General features: G+C 44.6%; 1 protein-coding gene across 2 annotated transcripts; it reads right to left on the reverse strand.

Moving 5' to 3' along the window:
* Positions 1 to 1,336: 1,336 nt before the first annotated feature.
* LOC123182256 (transcription factor MYB3R-2) lies at positions 1,337 to 8,161 on the reverse strand. Of its 2 annotated transcripts, none has more exons than XM_044594762.1 (9): positions 7,908 to 8,161; positions 7,605 to 7,801; positions 6,088 to 6,139; positions 5,883 to 5,919; positions 5,156 to 5,250; positions 4,963 to 5,066; positions 4,000 to 4,128; positions 1,922 to 3,131; positions 1,337 to 1,772 (listed from the first exon to the last, which is right to left on the reverse strand). In XM_044594762.1, exons 2-8 carry the CDS (start codon positions 7,769 to 7,771, stop codon positions 1,937 to 1,939), a joined length of 1,779 nt encoding a protein of 592 aa, XP_044450697.1. In that variant the 5' UTR covers positions 7,772 to 7,801; positions 7,908 to 8,161; the 3' UTR covers positions 1,337 to 1,772; positions 1,922 to 1,936. The 2 variants fall into 2 exon arrangements, with proteins under 2 accessions (XP_044450697.1, XP_044450696.1); XM_044594761.1 differs by having other exon boundaries at positions 5,862 to 5,919; positions 7,908 to 8,160.
* Between the last annotated feature and the right edge of the window lie 5,608 nt (positions 8,162 to 13,769).

A 13,769-nucleotide genomic window follows, 5' to 3' on the forward strand; every position in this document is an offset into this window, starting at 1 on the left:
AATCAAGGCGATGGCTGACAGGACTAAATTCAGCCACGCAGTGATAAGACTCGTACTAGCAGGATTTTACTCACGGATACGGTTATTTGGATACAAGTTCGAGGATCAACCGGTTCTACCAAGTAGCCTAGGGTTCTAAGAGAATCCTGCTGCTACAGCTGGAAGAAGAGGAAGATAACCAGATCCCAAACGGAGCCGGTAACAGAGGAGTAGGTAGCCGTGCCGGAAATGAGATAGTGACTGTTGACGCGGGAGCCGTTGATCTTCTCAACTGAATTCATCTTGGCCGTCCATTTACCAGTTCACGTACCGCTTCGACAAGCTGTTGATTTTTTTTCAGCGTCGCTGTACATTTCTTCAGGGACATTCAGGTCCTGACAATGGCCTTGCCGCGTGACTCGGCAACAATTTTCTTAGCTCGACCTTTTAACACACGTAGCAACAGGATTAAGAACCATGCGAAGCTGCTATTTACTCCCTCCATCCAAAAAACAAGGCATATACTACATTTTGTTTCAAGACAAACCATGTGAAGTTTTTAATTTTTTTGCAAGGGAAACATTTGAAGCTATTACCCTGAAGCTTGGTCTGGCTACTGGCTAGATCGAGCTTGGTGGCTCTGCTGCGCGGATTATTTCTTCGCGTGGTGTACGTGGGCTTCGGGCTAAGAGCATCTCCAACAAATGATGTAAAATAGGGTAATCAAAAAAGTTCTGGGGCAGAAGAGAGAAGTTTTAGGGCATCAATTGTTTTTTCTACCATGACCGATGATGTAACATAGGGCACCTAAAAAAATTGTCCTCCTCCGGCCACCATAGACGTTAGTCCCGAACGCGCCCCAGAGCTTATGCCGCAGACCAGCCTCGTCCAACCGCACGGTCCTTAGTCCTTGACACCGGCGACCATGTCTAGGATGTGCGCAAGTCCCGATCTGTGAGTAGCCGAACTGCACACCACACACCAGTGAACTGCAGTAGCTGCTGGCATTGGTAGTGTGAGCTGATGCAATACCAAAACAACAGCTCATGGGAGCTAGCAAAGTTTGGCGCAGAGTGCACGCTGGAAGAACTGCTCGCGCGCACGCTCCGGAGGTAGCCGCTGAACGGCACAATCCCTTGCTGCACCGCCTCGTCCAGCGCGTACATGGTGTCCTCCAGCGCCAGATCCATGGCCGGGGGAGGCAGCCCAGCGACGAGCTCCCCTGGCACAGCAATGGTGGGCAGGCGGCGAGGTGCGTCGACAGCGGGAACAAGTCCACCACAGATCCGAGCAAATGTTTTTCATTATACGGCCACTCCAAGCAAAAGTATCAAAGCAAACAAAATGCACATGCCAATGATGATAATCCACGTCTTTAAATTCCAACCATAATCCACGTCTTCAAATTACAAGTCTTATAGACCCCCACCAATATAGTCCAACGATCGTTGATCGAAAGAAAAAAAAACACCCACTATCTGGCATCTTGCTGAACTGTAAGCCTATAAAGCTATGGTTTTTTTTTTCTTTGTACACAGCTGAGCTCCTTCTAAAGCTGAATTACATGTAAGTCGCCATTTTCTTTTCCTGTTGACAAAAGTATCGCTAGATGACTCGAATATCGAATGTACACCCCGCCAAGGAGAGATGGCGGGGCAAATGATTATTTTCTACCCGGTAGATCAACAAAACTGCTTTCTCTGGTCAATTCTGCCTGTGAGCGAGCGCCTAGGGACAGGTCAGTTTAGACGCATAAGGTTTTCATCCCCTCTCCGGCGGATCGCCCACCGCTTCTGCATTTTAGGGAAGCAAAATCATATATTAGGCCCATATCAAATCATGAATTTGCATGCACACGGAACTCATGGTTAATTGGTTATATTCTTATTCATATATAAATGTACAAGTGCACAGTCAAAAGGCATGCAATGCTATATCATACCTGGATACTGCAGAATTAGGTTGCATCTAGCTGTGTTGTGTGTGCAAAGTCACTGGTTAGAGTTTCCAACCCAATCATATGCCCATTAATCCTCCTATCGTGTGCGCTTGAAATGTCTGAGCTGGCATTGACGCTCTCCGTATTCCGGCAAGAAGATTTCAGAGTTCCAACCATGTCGCAAGTATCCATTGCATCAGCCGAAAAATCTAGATGCTTCTCAACGGTTTTCAACACAGCCATTCGCTTTGACCTTAGTCGATATGTGGGGGAAACATCAAACTTCCCCAAGACAGAAGGCAACTGCTGGTCATCAAGGCGACCCAAGGACAAAAATGATGCAGTTTTAAATGAATTTGGGCTATATGTAGCGCAGTTTGCTTTGGGAGTGTCAAACCCATCACTGTTTGCATCAATCTTAAAATCAGTATCTTGAGAAGGCGTTGGTTTATCCCTTTTCCTTCTCCTGAGTATCGAAGGAGTAACTGGGAAGTTTTCAGCAGCACTTTTCAATATTGATTCCACACTGAGCTGATCGGATTGTTTTCCATCAGTTGGAGAGGGAGTAGCATAGCCAGTGGGTGATTGAAATCCATCCACACCGTGTTCTGATCCATGATGTCTTGACAAAACTGGGGAACGAACAAGGTCGATATCTTCTAGCTTAGGTATCTGATAACAAAGAGAACCAAAGGACTGAGCCTCTTTTACCAAGGTTGATTCACGTCCATCTGGATTAGCTGTTACGGGGTCAATTTCCAGCCCCTTCTCATTCGACAAATTGATTTGCAGACCCTTCTGACGAACAAAGTTCAGTTCCATGTCCTTGTCACGGACAGAATCCATTTTCATCCCCATTATTGTTAAAGCAACAGCAGAATCATCAGGTACTGATGCCTGACATGAAGTTACTGGTTGAGCAGTTGGCATGGAAAGAGAGAGGAAGTCTGAACAGCCCATAATATTTTTCAAACTACACACCCGTGGACTATGGGTAGGAACAGAGTGATCGACTATTACTGAATGGTTTCTCAAACTGATATTTGGCTCTTTATTCAAGTCAATGTAGTTCTCAGAAGGCAGGGCCATCGCGACCTGTTTCAAATCATTATGACTGACATGTACTGGAACTGGATGGGCAGCTCCTGTGTCATATTCATCTAGCCTTTTTCTCACTGAACTATTCCAATGGTTTTTTATTGAGTTATCTGTCCTGGAGGAATGAAAAAACTTAAATCAGTGGAAGACGAAATATAAGCAGTTGTGCAAGTTCTATCCAATGAGGTAATTTATAGTATTGAAAAATGGAAGAACTTTATGTACAAGGACCATCACATCTTGACAAGTACAGTAATACATCCATAAGTAAGCTATATGGTACAGGGATATAAGGTGTACTACCATTTCCGCGCACTCTCCTACAAATTTCATTCACTGACCATCTAGCCGCAAAAGGCCTAACCGCCTGACCCACAATATTTGCGCAGAACAGCCAAGTGACACAACCTCTAACAGTCAGTTCACTAGCAGATCAATCCTGTATATGACAAAAAAGTGTCTTTTTGTAACTACTATGCTTGGTATAACAAGATAAGCACAAGAAGCCCATCATCAAATAGAGGACAAAAAAGGTTTAATATAAACTACATGTGCTGAAATTCATGTGTTAGATCCTATAGGTACATGACATCCAAGTCCTGTGTTTTTCCTATTCCTACATATTCTAGTTCACACGGTCCTAGGAAGACCTAAACTTCAAAACTAACAACTCAAACTGTTCAAGTCCAATCTAGACTTTGCTAAACTTTTAGTCGGTGAGATAAGAAAAAAATAATCCTAGCAATACTCTCGATGAGGGACAAGCTGCAGCTAAACAGCATGCAAATACACTATGTTTATTGTGCCAGCAAGTTAATTCATAGATCTACAAAGCTTTCTGCCTTCCTCTTATGAGTAATTTGCATATATACTAGGCATGATACACAGAACATCACTTGGCAAGCAAAAGGATTCAGTTAAACTATATGTGCGAACAACGTATTTTCCAAGACGAAGGAATGAAGGATGATGTGACTTAGTACCTTCCAGGAAGGAGTTTTGCAATCTCCGCCCATTTATTACCATGCATACGATGAGCATCAACAAGCACCTGCTCCTCCTCAAAAGTCCAAGCTTCTTTCCTTATTTGAGGATCCAGATGATTATGCCATCTAAATCATATGAGCAGCATCAAAAGTGAAGTTAGCTGTATACTATGTTACGTATGTACTTTGTTCTGGCGAACTTGTAAATACATCAATCAATTATGCAAGAAACTTTATTACAATTACAGATATTACTATGTGATTAATATTCAACTATAGCTTAAAATAGCCCGATGTGCACGGATTTTTTAGCCAGAACCAAGTAAATATTCTACTACAGGAGTATTACATTTACTCATGTACTAATACGAAACGGTAAGCTAAACTTAAAGCAACCAGGAAAGAGGACAGCCACGAGATCCACTGTGCTACAGGGATGCAATGCACAGGAGTCTGCGCCAGTGGGTTTTGGGGACCCAAAGTTAGGAACTTTTCAGGTTAGCTGTTTTATTGTGAATAGGAGGAGCTGAGCTTTATATTTCTGTGGCCATTTTCTAGGCACTGCGGAGGACACTGGCTATTTTCAGAACAGTTATCAGGGCAATGTCAAGATATCATGAACTGCTAAATGACTTGAGCAATATTTAGTTACAGCGTCCTGCATATAAATCAAAATATGAATCCCTAAGAACTGAAGTTCGCATTATCTCTGGGACCAAATTAGAAAACGCAGGTCTCATATATAAGGTCTTTTAAATGCAGCTCAAAATAGCCAATACCCTCAATAACTGACATCCAGTTTTAATCCCCCAGTCCCCAGAAATATACAGATTCTTTAAAATGTATTCCACAATTTGTCTTAGGCAAGGAAAATCAATAAACTAATTATGAGATCTATGAATATAAGGGTGTGTTGCACAGATTTTTGCCATCATGCATGGCATATCATTAGGTGAATACCTCTCTCGGCATTGTTTACCAATACGACCATGCAGTGACCTTGCTATAACGGACCATTTTGTTGGTCCATGCTCCTTTACCTTCTGGATAATGGTCTCATCTTCCTGTAAAAGAACTCAATGAGTGCACAGATCACAACATATATATGCAGACTTGGATTTGATGGGAGAAAAACAAACAATATTTGGCGAACCTCTTGGGTCCAAGGTCCTTTTATAAGTTCAGGGTCAAGAACTTTTTGCCATCTGTGCAGACACTGTACTTCTGTTCTATCAGGGAAAAACTGGGCTGCATACAACACAGATTCTTCTATAAGAATACGGTACTTTAAAAAAATTACTGTTTCCAGAAGTAAGCACGAAATTTACCCAGATTAACTTTCCTTGTCATAAGTCCTATAGGGTGCAAATGAGTTCTACCTCGAATGTAGAACATATGAGGATCATATTTACTTATTTTCCCCGATATGATCCTAACATGCCTCTCACTCTCAACCGCAAAATAACCAAATATATTAAATTGAGAGGACTGCCTAGCATGAGATATATCTATTAAAACCTCCATCAAGTTTTGCAATATATTTTCATAAAGCAAAGATTAATCAGAAGTTTTGTAGTCTCTCCTTCCCATCTCCAGTAGGGATTTTTTTTGTGTTATTACTCAGAGCCCTGCCGTGGCTATATGAGAGCAAGCAACCTATCCTTAGTCCATGCCTCCCTGGACCTACATAACACAGCGCTCTCCTCCACCAATCACAGGTACATTATTAAATATATTTATTGCATGATAAAATAAAACCATATAATGAAGGTAAATATTGATGGTTATTGACCCCTAGTTTTCTGGAATTGCTAGATGAACATTGAGAAAAGGATGCAGAGCACAAACAAGAAGCTAACCTACTCTCTTCCAATTTTTACCCTTGAAAACAGCAACTGCCTTGCGCAATGTTTCATCCTGCAGCATGAATAAGAAAAATTAGGTAAAAATAAGAAAGAAGGAAAGACACAAAGCAAGATAATAGCAGATGCCGGACACCAAACAGTTCAACAGTTGTATTACAGATATACTGAATAGATTGGAAATGAAGTAGAAGTTACTTAAAAGGAATAGTTAGATACTAACCTCTTCAGGTGTCCAGCCACCCTTAGCTCTTCTTACAGGGCCGCTTATTCGCCTGATAGAGTATGATCATTGAAATATATAGTAAGAAATTACTCATGTAATGGTAAACTGAAGATGCAAAACAGGGTATCCAGTTGAAAGACAGGCAAGGCAAGAATAACCAAGTTTCTGTGACATGGACTTCTGGTACCTAAATGCTGACTGTTGCTTTTCTCTCTTAAACACATTGTTGATCAATAATCAAAGCCACAGAGCCATGAGAAAACCTATATAACTAGTTCAATATACAACTATTACTATGATGAAAGTTGTTTCATGGAGATTACAATAATGAACATGCTAAGTTTTTATTCTATATTCCAGAATTAGGCAAGCAACTAATGAACTAAGCATGTGTGTAAACATTCAGACAATTTAACTATGCTACAAGTGTCAGCCAGCATACAGTAAAGCCCCTAACAGCTTATCAAACCTTCATTGCTGGCACATGTTCAAATAATCATAAATTAACTAAAAGGAATTTCTCTTGGATGAACTTTTGTATCCTAACTTCGTAACTCCTAAGTACTCATCTTGATAAGCTTAAATTGGCATGTTCCGGTGCTGAGGGAACCCAAAAATATATCATTAATTACATTATTATGACATTATATTTCATCTAACAAACACAGCACTAACAAACTTGGTTGACAACTATTTATCTAGAAATGCATTTACACATACCAAATCTGCGGAAATTGACATCAATTGGCAAAACGTATAGTGAGTTAGTTGAAACATAGAAGGACCAAAACATGTGCACATAATCTCATTAAAACCAATGTAAATCACCACTTCCATTCATTCCAAGTAGCACTGAGAAGCAACCATCACTGTGCCTCAACCAAGAAAGCATACTGATTTCTAAGGCAGCAGAAGTTAAGCAAAACTATCCAATGGCCCAGCATACTAACTGGCAACTGCACAAGCCAAGCAAGCACACTCCCACCAATGAGACTATCTAATCAGAAAAGCAGTACAGTACCTCATAACACCCAAACCAAGCAAGTGATGAGATGATAACCACTTAAACCTCATGAAATGTAGTGGCACTCAACGAAATTGCACATTTCCCTAACAGTTAGTTACTAAGCCCCACACACAGCAACGTTCCAATACAGATGATCTCAACACCATTAGTTTCTCGAAATCAAAAACCCGAGACTGATTTCCACATGCTGATTGTAATCACACTTTCCTGCCCATAGCCCCATACGGCCATCACACTGCACAGCAGCCATGTTTCCCATCAGAAAAGGCGTCCAAATACGGGAATTGTATGGAGAACGCAGCGACCTGCTGCGCCATTTCAGTGACAACCCAACCCCGATTGCATCTGCTAACCAAACGCCCCATAAGAAAACCACCTCTCCTGGGCAAACAGGCCTCCCTCCCATACCCTAGTCAGGTAAGCAACCAACCACTAGCCAGCAACACCGAACAGCAGAGTCCGAGATAGGTCGACGGGGGAGCGGTACCTGCGGCTGGAGCCGGAATCGGCGGGGCTGGGCACCATTGGCGACGCCCACGCGAGCCCGCCGCCATAGCTCCCTCCCTCGGACGCCGACGGACTCGACAGCGCCAGATGCTGCCTGCTCTCGGCGCAGCCGTCGCGCCCCTCCACCTTGACCGCCGCCATCCCCATCTACCGCCGCCGCCACGTCATCCACGCCGCCTGAAACCACCACAGCAACGCCAGCATCAGAAACTCCCCACGGAAACGCGTGAAACCACAGAGACATCAAAACCGAGGGGCGCCGCCGCCGCCGCCGCGCACGAACCGGGAAAACCACCAGATCGGGGTGGATCGGGAGGATCGAGTAGTCGGGTGGAGACGGCGCGGCGCGGGGGGGCGGACTGAAACCCTAGGCGGGAGGGTAGGGGGGTGGGGGGTTAAAAGGATGGAGCTTTGGCCGCGCCTGTGTGGGTCGGGGGGTATCTGCCGCGCCGCGGCGTTCGGTTGTGTGCTGGGGGAGACGAAGGGGGAGAGGAGGGGAGGAAGGAAGGATGGAGGCGTCTTTCAAAACCCCTCGCCCGTTGCGTTGAAGGAAAAAGGGGCGACGAGGAGGAGACGGGAATAATTTATCTCGCTCCCTCCCGGTCCCGGGTTCGGAGGTTTCCCGTATCGGCCCCTGACGTTTCGGCGAATTGCTAGGGGGTGCCTGGTGTTTTTCTTTTTTGCGGGCAGGGGGTGCCTGGTTTGTGGTTAGTTACTACGTACTGTAGCTTGCTTAACACACACTAGCTACTGCTAGCAATTCTCGTTCCATTTATGTAGCGTGATCCATTTGTACTCGAGATTGATTTGATTGTATGATTTTGATTTTCGTTATATGCAACTATTAGCTTATTGTCGGTGTCTTTTTTTTTACCGTGGGTTATAGAGTGCACACGTGCAGAGTACTGTATCAACAGCTTTTCCACGTACCGTGGTCGGTCGTTCAGAGTCAATGGGAAGGATCCTCGAGTTAGAAATTACAAGAAACGTGAAGGAGCGGAACAAAAGGCAAACTTGGTCTGAAAACTGATCGCTGCGTAAGAATAGTCTGCGCGTAGTTTCTGGCTTTTCAGCTGCCTTCACGGGCTGGACGGTCGTTGCTATTGATCATTGCCAATACTTGCCCGATGAAAATCTTATCTTTTCGTAATCTTAATTGTTATTGCTCCACATACGGCCCTCGTAGTAAATGTGGCCGTGCATATCCTTTGGATGTAGATATGAGATATATTACAGAATTTGTTTCGAAAAACGACAAATAAAAGATGGTACACGTCAAACATGTGAAGACCAAATATGAACGAGCAAGCCCGCGTGTCCTTCCAATGGCAACGGTGCATCTGAAACATCTTTTATGTGTATGTCAGGATAGGAGTTCAGTGGTTAGAGAAAGTATCACATGAAAACCTACCACTCGATGAAAACCTAACAATCCATATGTGAATCGTCGGATCAGATACGTGGGCAAGCACCACCTGTCTCTCGTTTTTTCTTTTTTTTCTTTTTTTTTTTTGCGAGGGGTCTCTCGTTTTTTCTATACGCAAAGAATGGTGGGTGGATGAGCCAGCCCTTGGGTTGCAGATCCGACGTCCCACATTGTAGTTTCCCGGTTTCTACCGAGACGACGGCCCAAGGAGCAGTTTGCAAATACAGAGTGGTGGAAACTCGGAGCAGTTCGCGATTCCGGGGGATGCGAGGGGGCGAAACGGGAGATGGCAAGGGCCTGCGCGATCCGGAAAACGGATCGACGCGAACAAACGGCGAGAACGACGCGGGGGGTTCACGGCGGCTGGGCCGGGGCCCGATCCCGTGGCCGTGGGTCGGACGGACAAATGGGTGGTTGGTGAGAGCAGCGGTCGGCGCCACTTTGCCCTTTAACGAACGCGGCCGGCGGCCGTGGTTACCGTTGCGGGCGCGACCAGGGTCAGGTTTGAACCCCTAACGGCCGGCCTCGCCTAACCTCCGGTGCGGCGCGCTGGGCCGTCCGATCGCTCGCGGATAATTCCTGGCCGTCGGATGCCCGCGGCGCGTGGCTCCTTGCGCTCCACGTCGGTCGGTCAACGGCTGGCTGCGCTCGATCCGCTCCACTGCCAACGTCTCGGCCGGTGGCGTGCTGGTTCTGGCAGATTGTTATGCTAGTTTCTTACTTAATTTGCCTTCCATGGAAGCTAGCAGTATAAAAGTCCTCATAGGGAAAGGAAAATAATCTTTTTTCAGCCGTTGGAAATATCTATTGTTTGTTCGTTCGGTTAGAGACACAAAATGGTCGTAGTTGGCAGTAGCCTTTTGGTTTGGTTAGCGCCTCCCGTCACTCGGGTCGTTATTAGGTTGCAAGCTCATCACCGTTCTGTGATGGCTGGTAGGCACCTGCTTATAAAACAAACCGGGCATCATCTCACTTTGTTTTCTTAAGATAAATTTTTTGTTTTGTTTCAGGGACACGTCAGCTTAGCTTCTGTGTTTTTAGCATTACTTAACTTTTTTAACACGGTACACAGACACTCATACACACATACACATACACTCACCCCTATAAACGCATGCACATGTATCCTACCCTATGAGCTTCTCCGAAAGACTGAACCGCATTGACGGATCTAGGGGTGGGGTCATGGGGCCATGGGCCCCTCAAACAGTTTACAAAATCTATTTTACTAGTGCAATGTTTGTCCATCGTACTAAGTTTGGTGTAGTGTAGTGCATATTTTTTTTTCTAACCATTGAAATGTTGTTCATGATGACCCCCATATTGTCAAATCCTAAATCCGCCACTGCTGAGCCGGCATATCATTTTAAGATTGACGAAGTCGCCACAGACGACTTGGTAGTCGACGGGAAGTCTCCTCCCACTGAACACACATCGCTGGAAAAAATTCAAAAAAATGCGAGCGCCGGTGCCAAAGTCTATGACTTGAAGCCTGGTCGGCTAGGGACACCATTGTTCTGCTAACCACCCATGGGTTGGTTCACAACATGACTTAACTTTTGTTCTGTTGCTTATGGCTACAAACGGAAATCAACAAATTTAGATTGATGCCAGCCAGATATTTAAAACGGCTCTCTGAACCATATACTCGGCATGTAAATAATAATTCTGTACATACAAAACCTTATTGAAAAAATGACTGTGTGTTTGTTCGTGTATTTTCAGATGTTAGTAAATATTTCATGTAAAAGAACACAATTATCGTGATATATGCTAAAGTAACAAATTTAGAGCTTCAAAATATGATGTTTTGGAGCATATTTTTGCCTATATTAACATATGTCAAGCATTCCCTTCCATGCGGTGGTTAGGGCAAACTCGTCCCCTCGGGCTCCATCGACGAACCTGTGGATTTGTATCCCCTCTATCTGTTGATGAGTGAATTTTTCACTCATTTTTACACGTGTTTAAATGAAATCTTCTAAGATATTTTTTAGATAATCACTTACATTTGCCTACTAATGACTAATAAATGCAAATGATTGAAATATTTTTTTATTTTGTTCCTTTCAAAAATAGACGTTTGTAAGCCAACAATCAACCTATATATGGAATATACCGGACTTAAGGATCGCTGACATTCAACTGGGTGTGAACTAGAGCCTCCGGAAGAGAAGATGTTGTGCGGTACAAAATTTCGATGTTCATACCGCACTACACCTACCTCGTGATGTCATCCCCTAACAACTATCGTAAAGGGACCCGATGCTGATTCGCAACAGAGGCACCTCGAAACCGTGTTCCGCCCATATGCACTATGTAAAGGAGAAGAGGATACGACCATTCCGATCTTCGACACCTCGCAGCTCACCCAAAACCCTAGTTCCTTTTGCTATCTATGTAATATGTATTTGGATGAGTAATTTATGGATTTTAGTTTTGCATGTCATACTTTTGTAATTCACCAAAAGTCACATCACCCATGATTCCAAAAAGAATTTGTCAATTTGAATTGCCAACCTTTTAAATATTTTGATTTTCATTCTTTCATTTTCTACTTCCAAAATTGCCTATTTCTTTTACTTCCAATGGGGCCCTTCCCATTTGGCCTATCGCATTCTTTCATCTATTTGGGACGACAAGGTTAGGTTTTTTTGTTGTTTGTGTGAGATTGGCGATATTTGGTGACAGATCCGACAGATCAATTTAAGGGTTCAACAACTACAACTGCAGTCCAGGGCGTTGGTCCTTAGGGGCATATGCACGAAGACTTTCCGCCATCGACGAGATCGGGTCGGCTCTAATAGATGAGCAACAACAACGGCTTGTTCTGACAACAGTAGTGATGTTTTGGTGGTCCAGAAGGCTTTTGTGTAATTTTTATTGTGGTTGGGAGTGCTATGCATACTCTTTTCACATCTTTTTAATAGATTTTGTTTGATGTCAAACTGAAGCACATGCCCCTGTATGTAAAAATTTAAAATAGAGATAAACGTCATCAAAAGAATGGACACGTATTTGTTCATGTATTTTCGGTTGTTTGTAAAATAAAAAATACAACTATGGTGATCTATGCTAAAGAAACAAATTTAGTGGTTAAGAAATGGGTTGGGGGACTTTTTTTTTCCTATATCAACATATGACATTTCTTCATAAAATTTTGCACACATGTAAAAGATACAAAACATGTATGTGTCGGGAACTGGGTGTAGCTCTCGACGATATTCGTTCCGTAGGAGAAGACGTTTCTGTCCACCATGAGGAGCCTATGGTGACTTTACCAATCTCTAAAATTGCCAGCTCAATCTCTCGGAGGAACTCGTAGAAATAGGGTGTGAGTGAGTATATTCATCGGGGTGATTGTTCATGCGTGTATATGAGTGCCAGTGTTTGCAAGCTGTTTTTCAAAAGAAAAAAAGTATGTGCGACAAAATTCAGATATCTTTTTACGCATTTTATTTATGTTCAAAAATCCGGAAGCATGCACGTTCAGTTCTATGGATAGTTTTTTTTAAGAATCGGTTCTATGGATAGGCATGTTGGCTAGTACAGTACTAGTGTTTATCATCCTTGTCCTTTTCAGGCTTTCAGAAAAAGGAAACGTTTGGGGTCGGGGCGCCGGCCGAATGTTTGGCCGGCTCGCGCGCCACGCTGGCCCAGCGTCCAGGAAAACAACCCCCGAGCAAGACGCGTGTACGTGGTGGGCCTCGCACAACCGCTCCCTCTCCTATCCTTATCCTTTTCCCTGGCCCTTCTTTTTTCCTTTCTTGTACCTTCAGCCGAGACTCCACAACCATGATTTTTCTCTCCTTCCTGCTGCTCACGAACCACTGCAAGTTCCCCTCGCCGCCGGCCGCCGGCGTCGCTGCCGTTTTGCCGCTCCTGCTTGCGGGCCACCCGTGCCGACCACGCTCGTCCCTCGGCCGCCCCATGCTTCTGTCATAAGACTGCAGCTCACCCGCCGTCCGGTTCCAACTCGCGCCCACCGTGGTTGCACCATCTCCTTACGTCACTGCCTCCGCTCGTCGCCGTCGTCCACAAAAAAATCTCAGCCAAAAATCAAAACACCATTGGTTTTGTCGGAAGCAACAAAAATACATGTCGGTTCCAGCAGAAAGTATCCACGATTCCAGCAAAACACGTCCCCATCATTGTGCATAGCAAGAACTCTCACCTATCAACGCAACAAAAAATCTTGCTGGTTCCAGCAAAAATGAACCTGATGCCGTCCGGTTCCAGCACCGGTGAATAGCGGTTGCAACTTTTTTGCCGCCCGGTTCCAGCAAAGAAAACCTCTAGTTGTAGCATCAGAGCTCGTTATCTTCGCCGCCGGCAGCTGTTGGTTGCAACAAGCGTGGACTCTGGTTCCAGCATCTCCAGACTCTGGTTGCAGCAGAAAAACTTCAGGTTGTAGCATCAATGGGCGTTCAAGTTTGCTGGAAACGGCAAACACGGTAGCAGCGACCCCCAGCGGCCTCTCTGCGCAAGCATCGACAACAAAAGTTGGATCTGTGAGTTTTTTGGTGTTGTTTTTGCTGCTTGGCATTGGGGATTTTGTTTTGCTAGAACTAACGTTTGATTTCGCTAGAACCAACACCACCAGATGCGGGTTACGGCAGAGGGAACCATTGCTGGAGACGGCACGCGTCCTTCCCGGCGCCAGTGGATGGTGCCCCTTTTTCCTGCGGCGAGCTATGGCGAGGACGGCGCTGCGGGGGG

The sequence above is a fragment of the Triticum aestivum genome, chromosome 1D, assembly GCF_018294505.1.
Source record: "Triticum aestivum cultivar Chinese Spring chromosome 1D, IWGSC CS RefSeq v2.1, whole genome shotgun sequence".
NCBI classification, from domain to species: domain Eukaryota; kingdom Viridiplantae; phylum Streptophyta; class Magnoliopsida; order Poales; family Poaceae; genus Triticum; species Triticum aestivum.

What these genes read in the sequence shown, in the direction of transcription:
- LOC123182256 (XM_044594761.1), bottom strand. Translation starts at nt 7,771, where the DNA reads ATGGGGATGGCGGCGGTCAAGGTGGAGGGGCGCGACGGCTGCGCCGAG. An exon ending in GATTCCGGCTCCAGCCGCAG is followed by an intron (nt 6,140 to 7,604) that starts GTACCGCTCCCC and finishes ATACTCTATCAG; the next exon opens with GCGAATAAGCGGCCCTGTAA. An exon ending in TAAAAATTGGAAGAGAGTAG is followed by an intron (nt 5,251 to 5,861) that starts GTTAGCTTCTTG and finishes TGTTGTATGCAG; the next exon opens with CCCAGTTTTTCCCTGATAGA.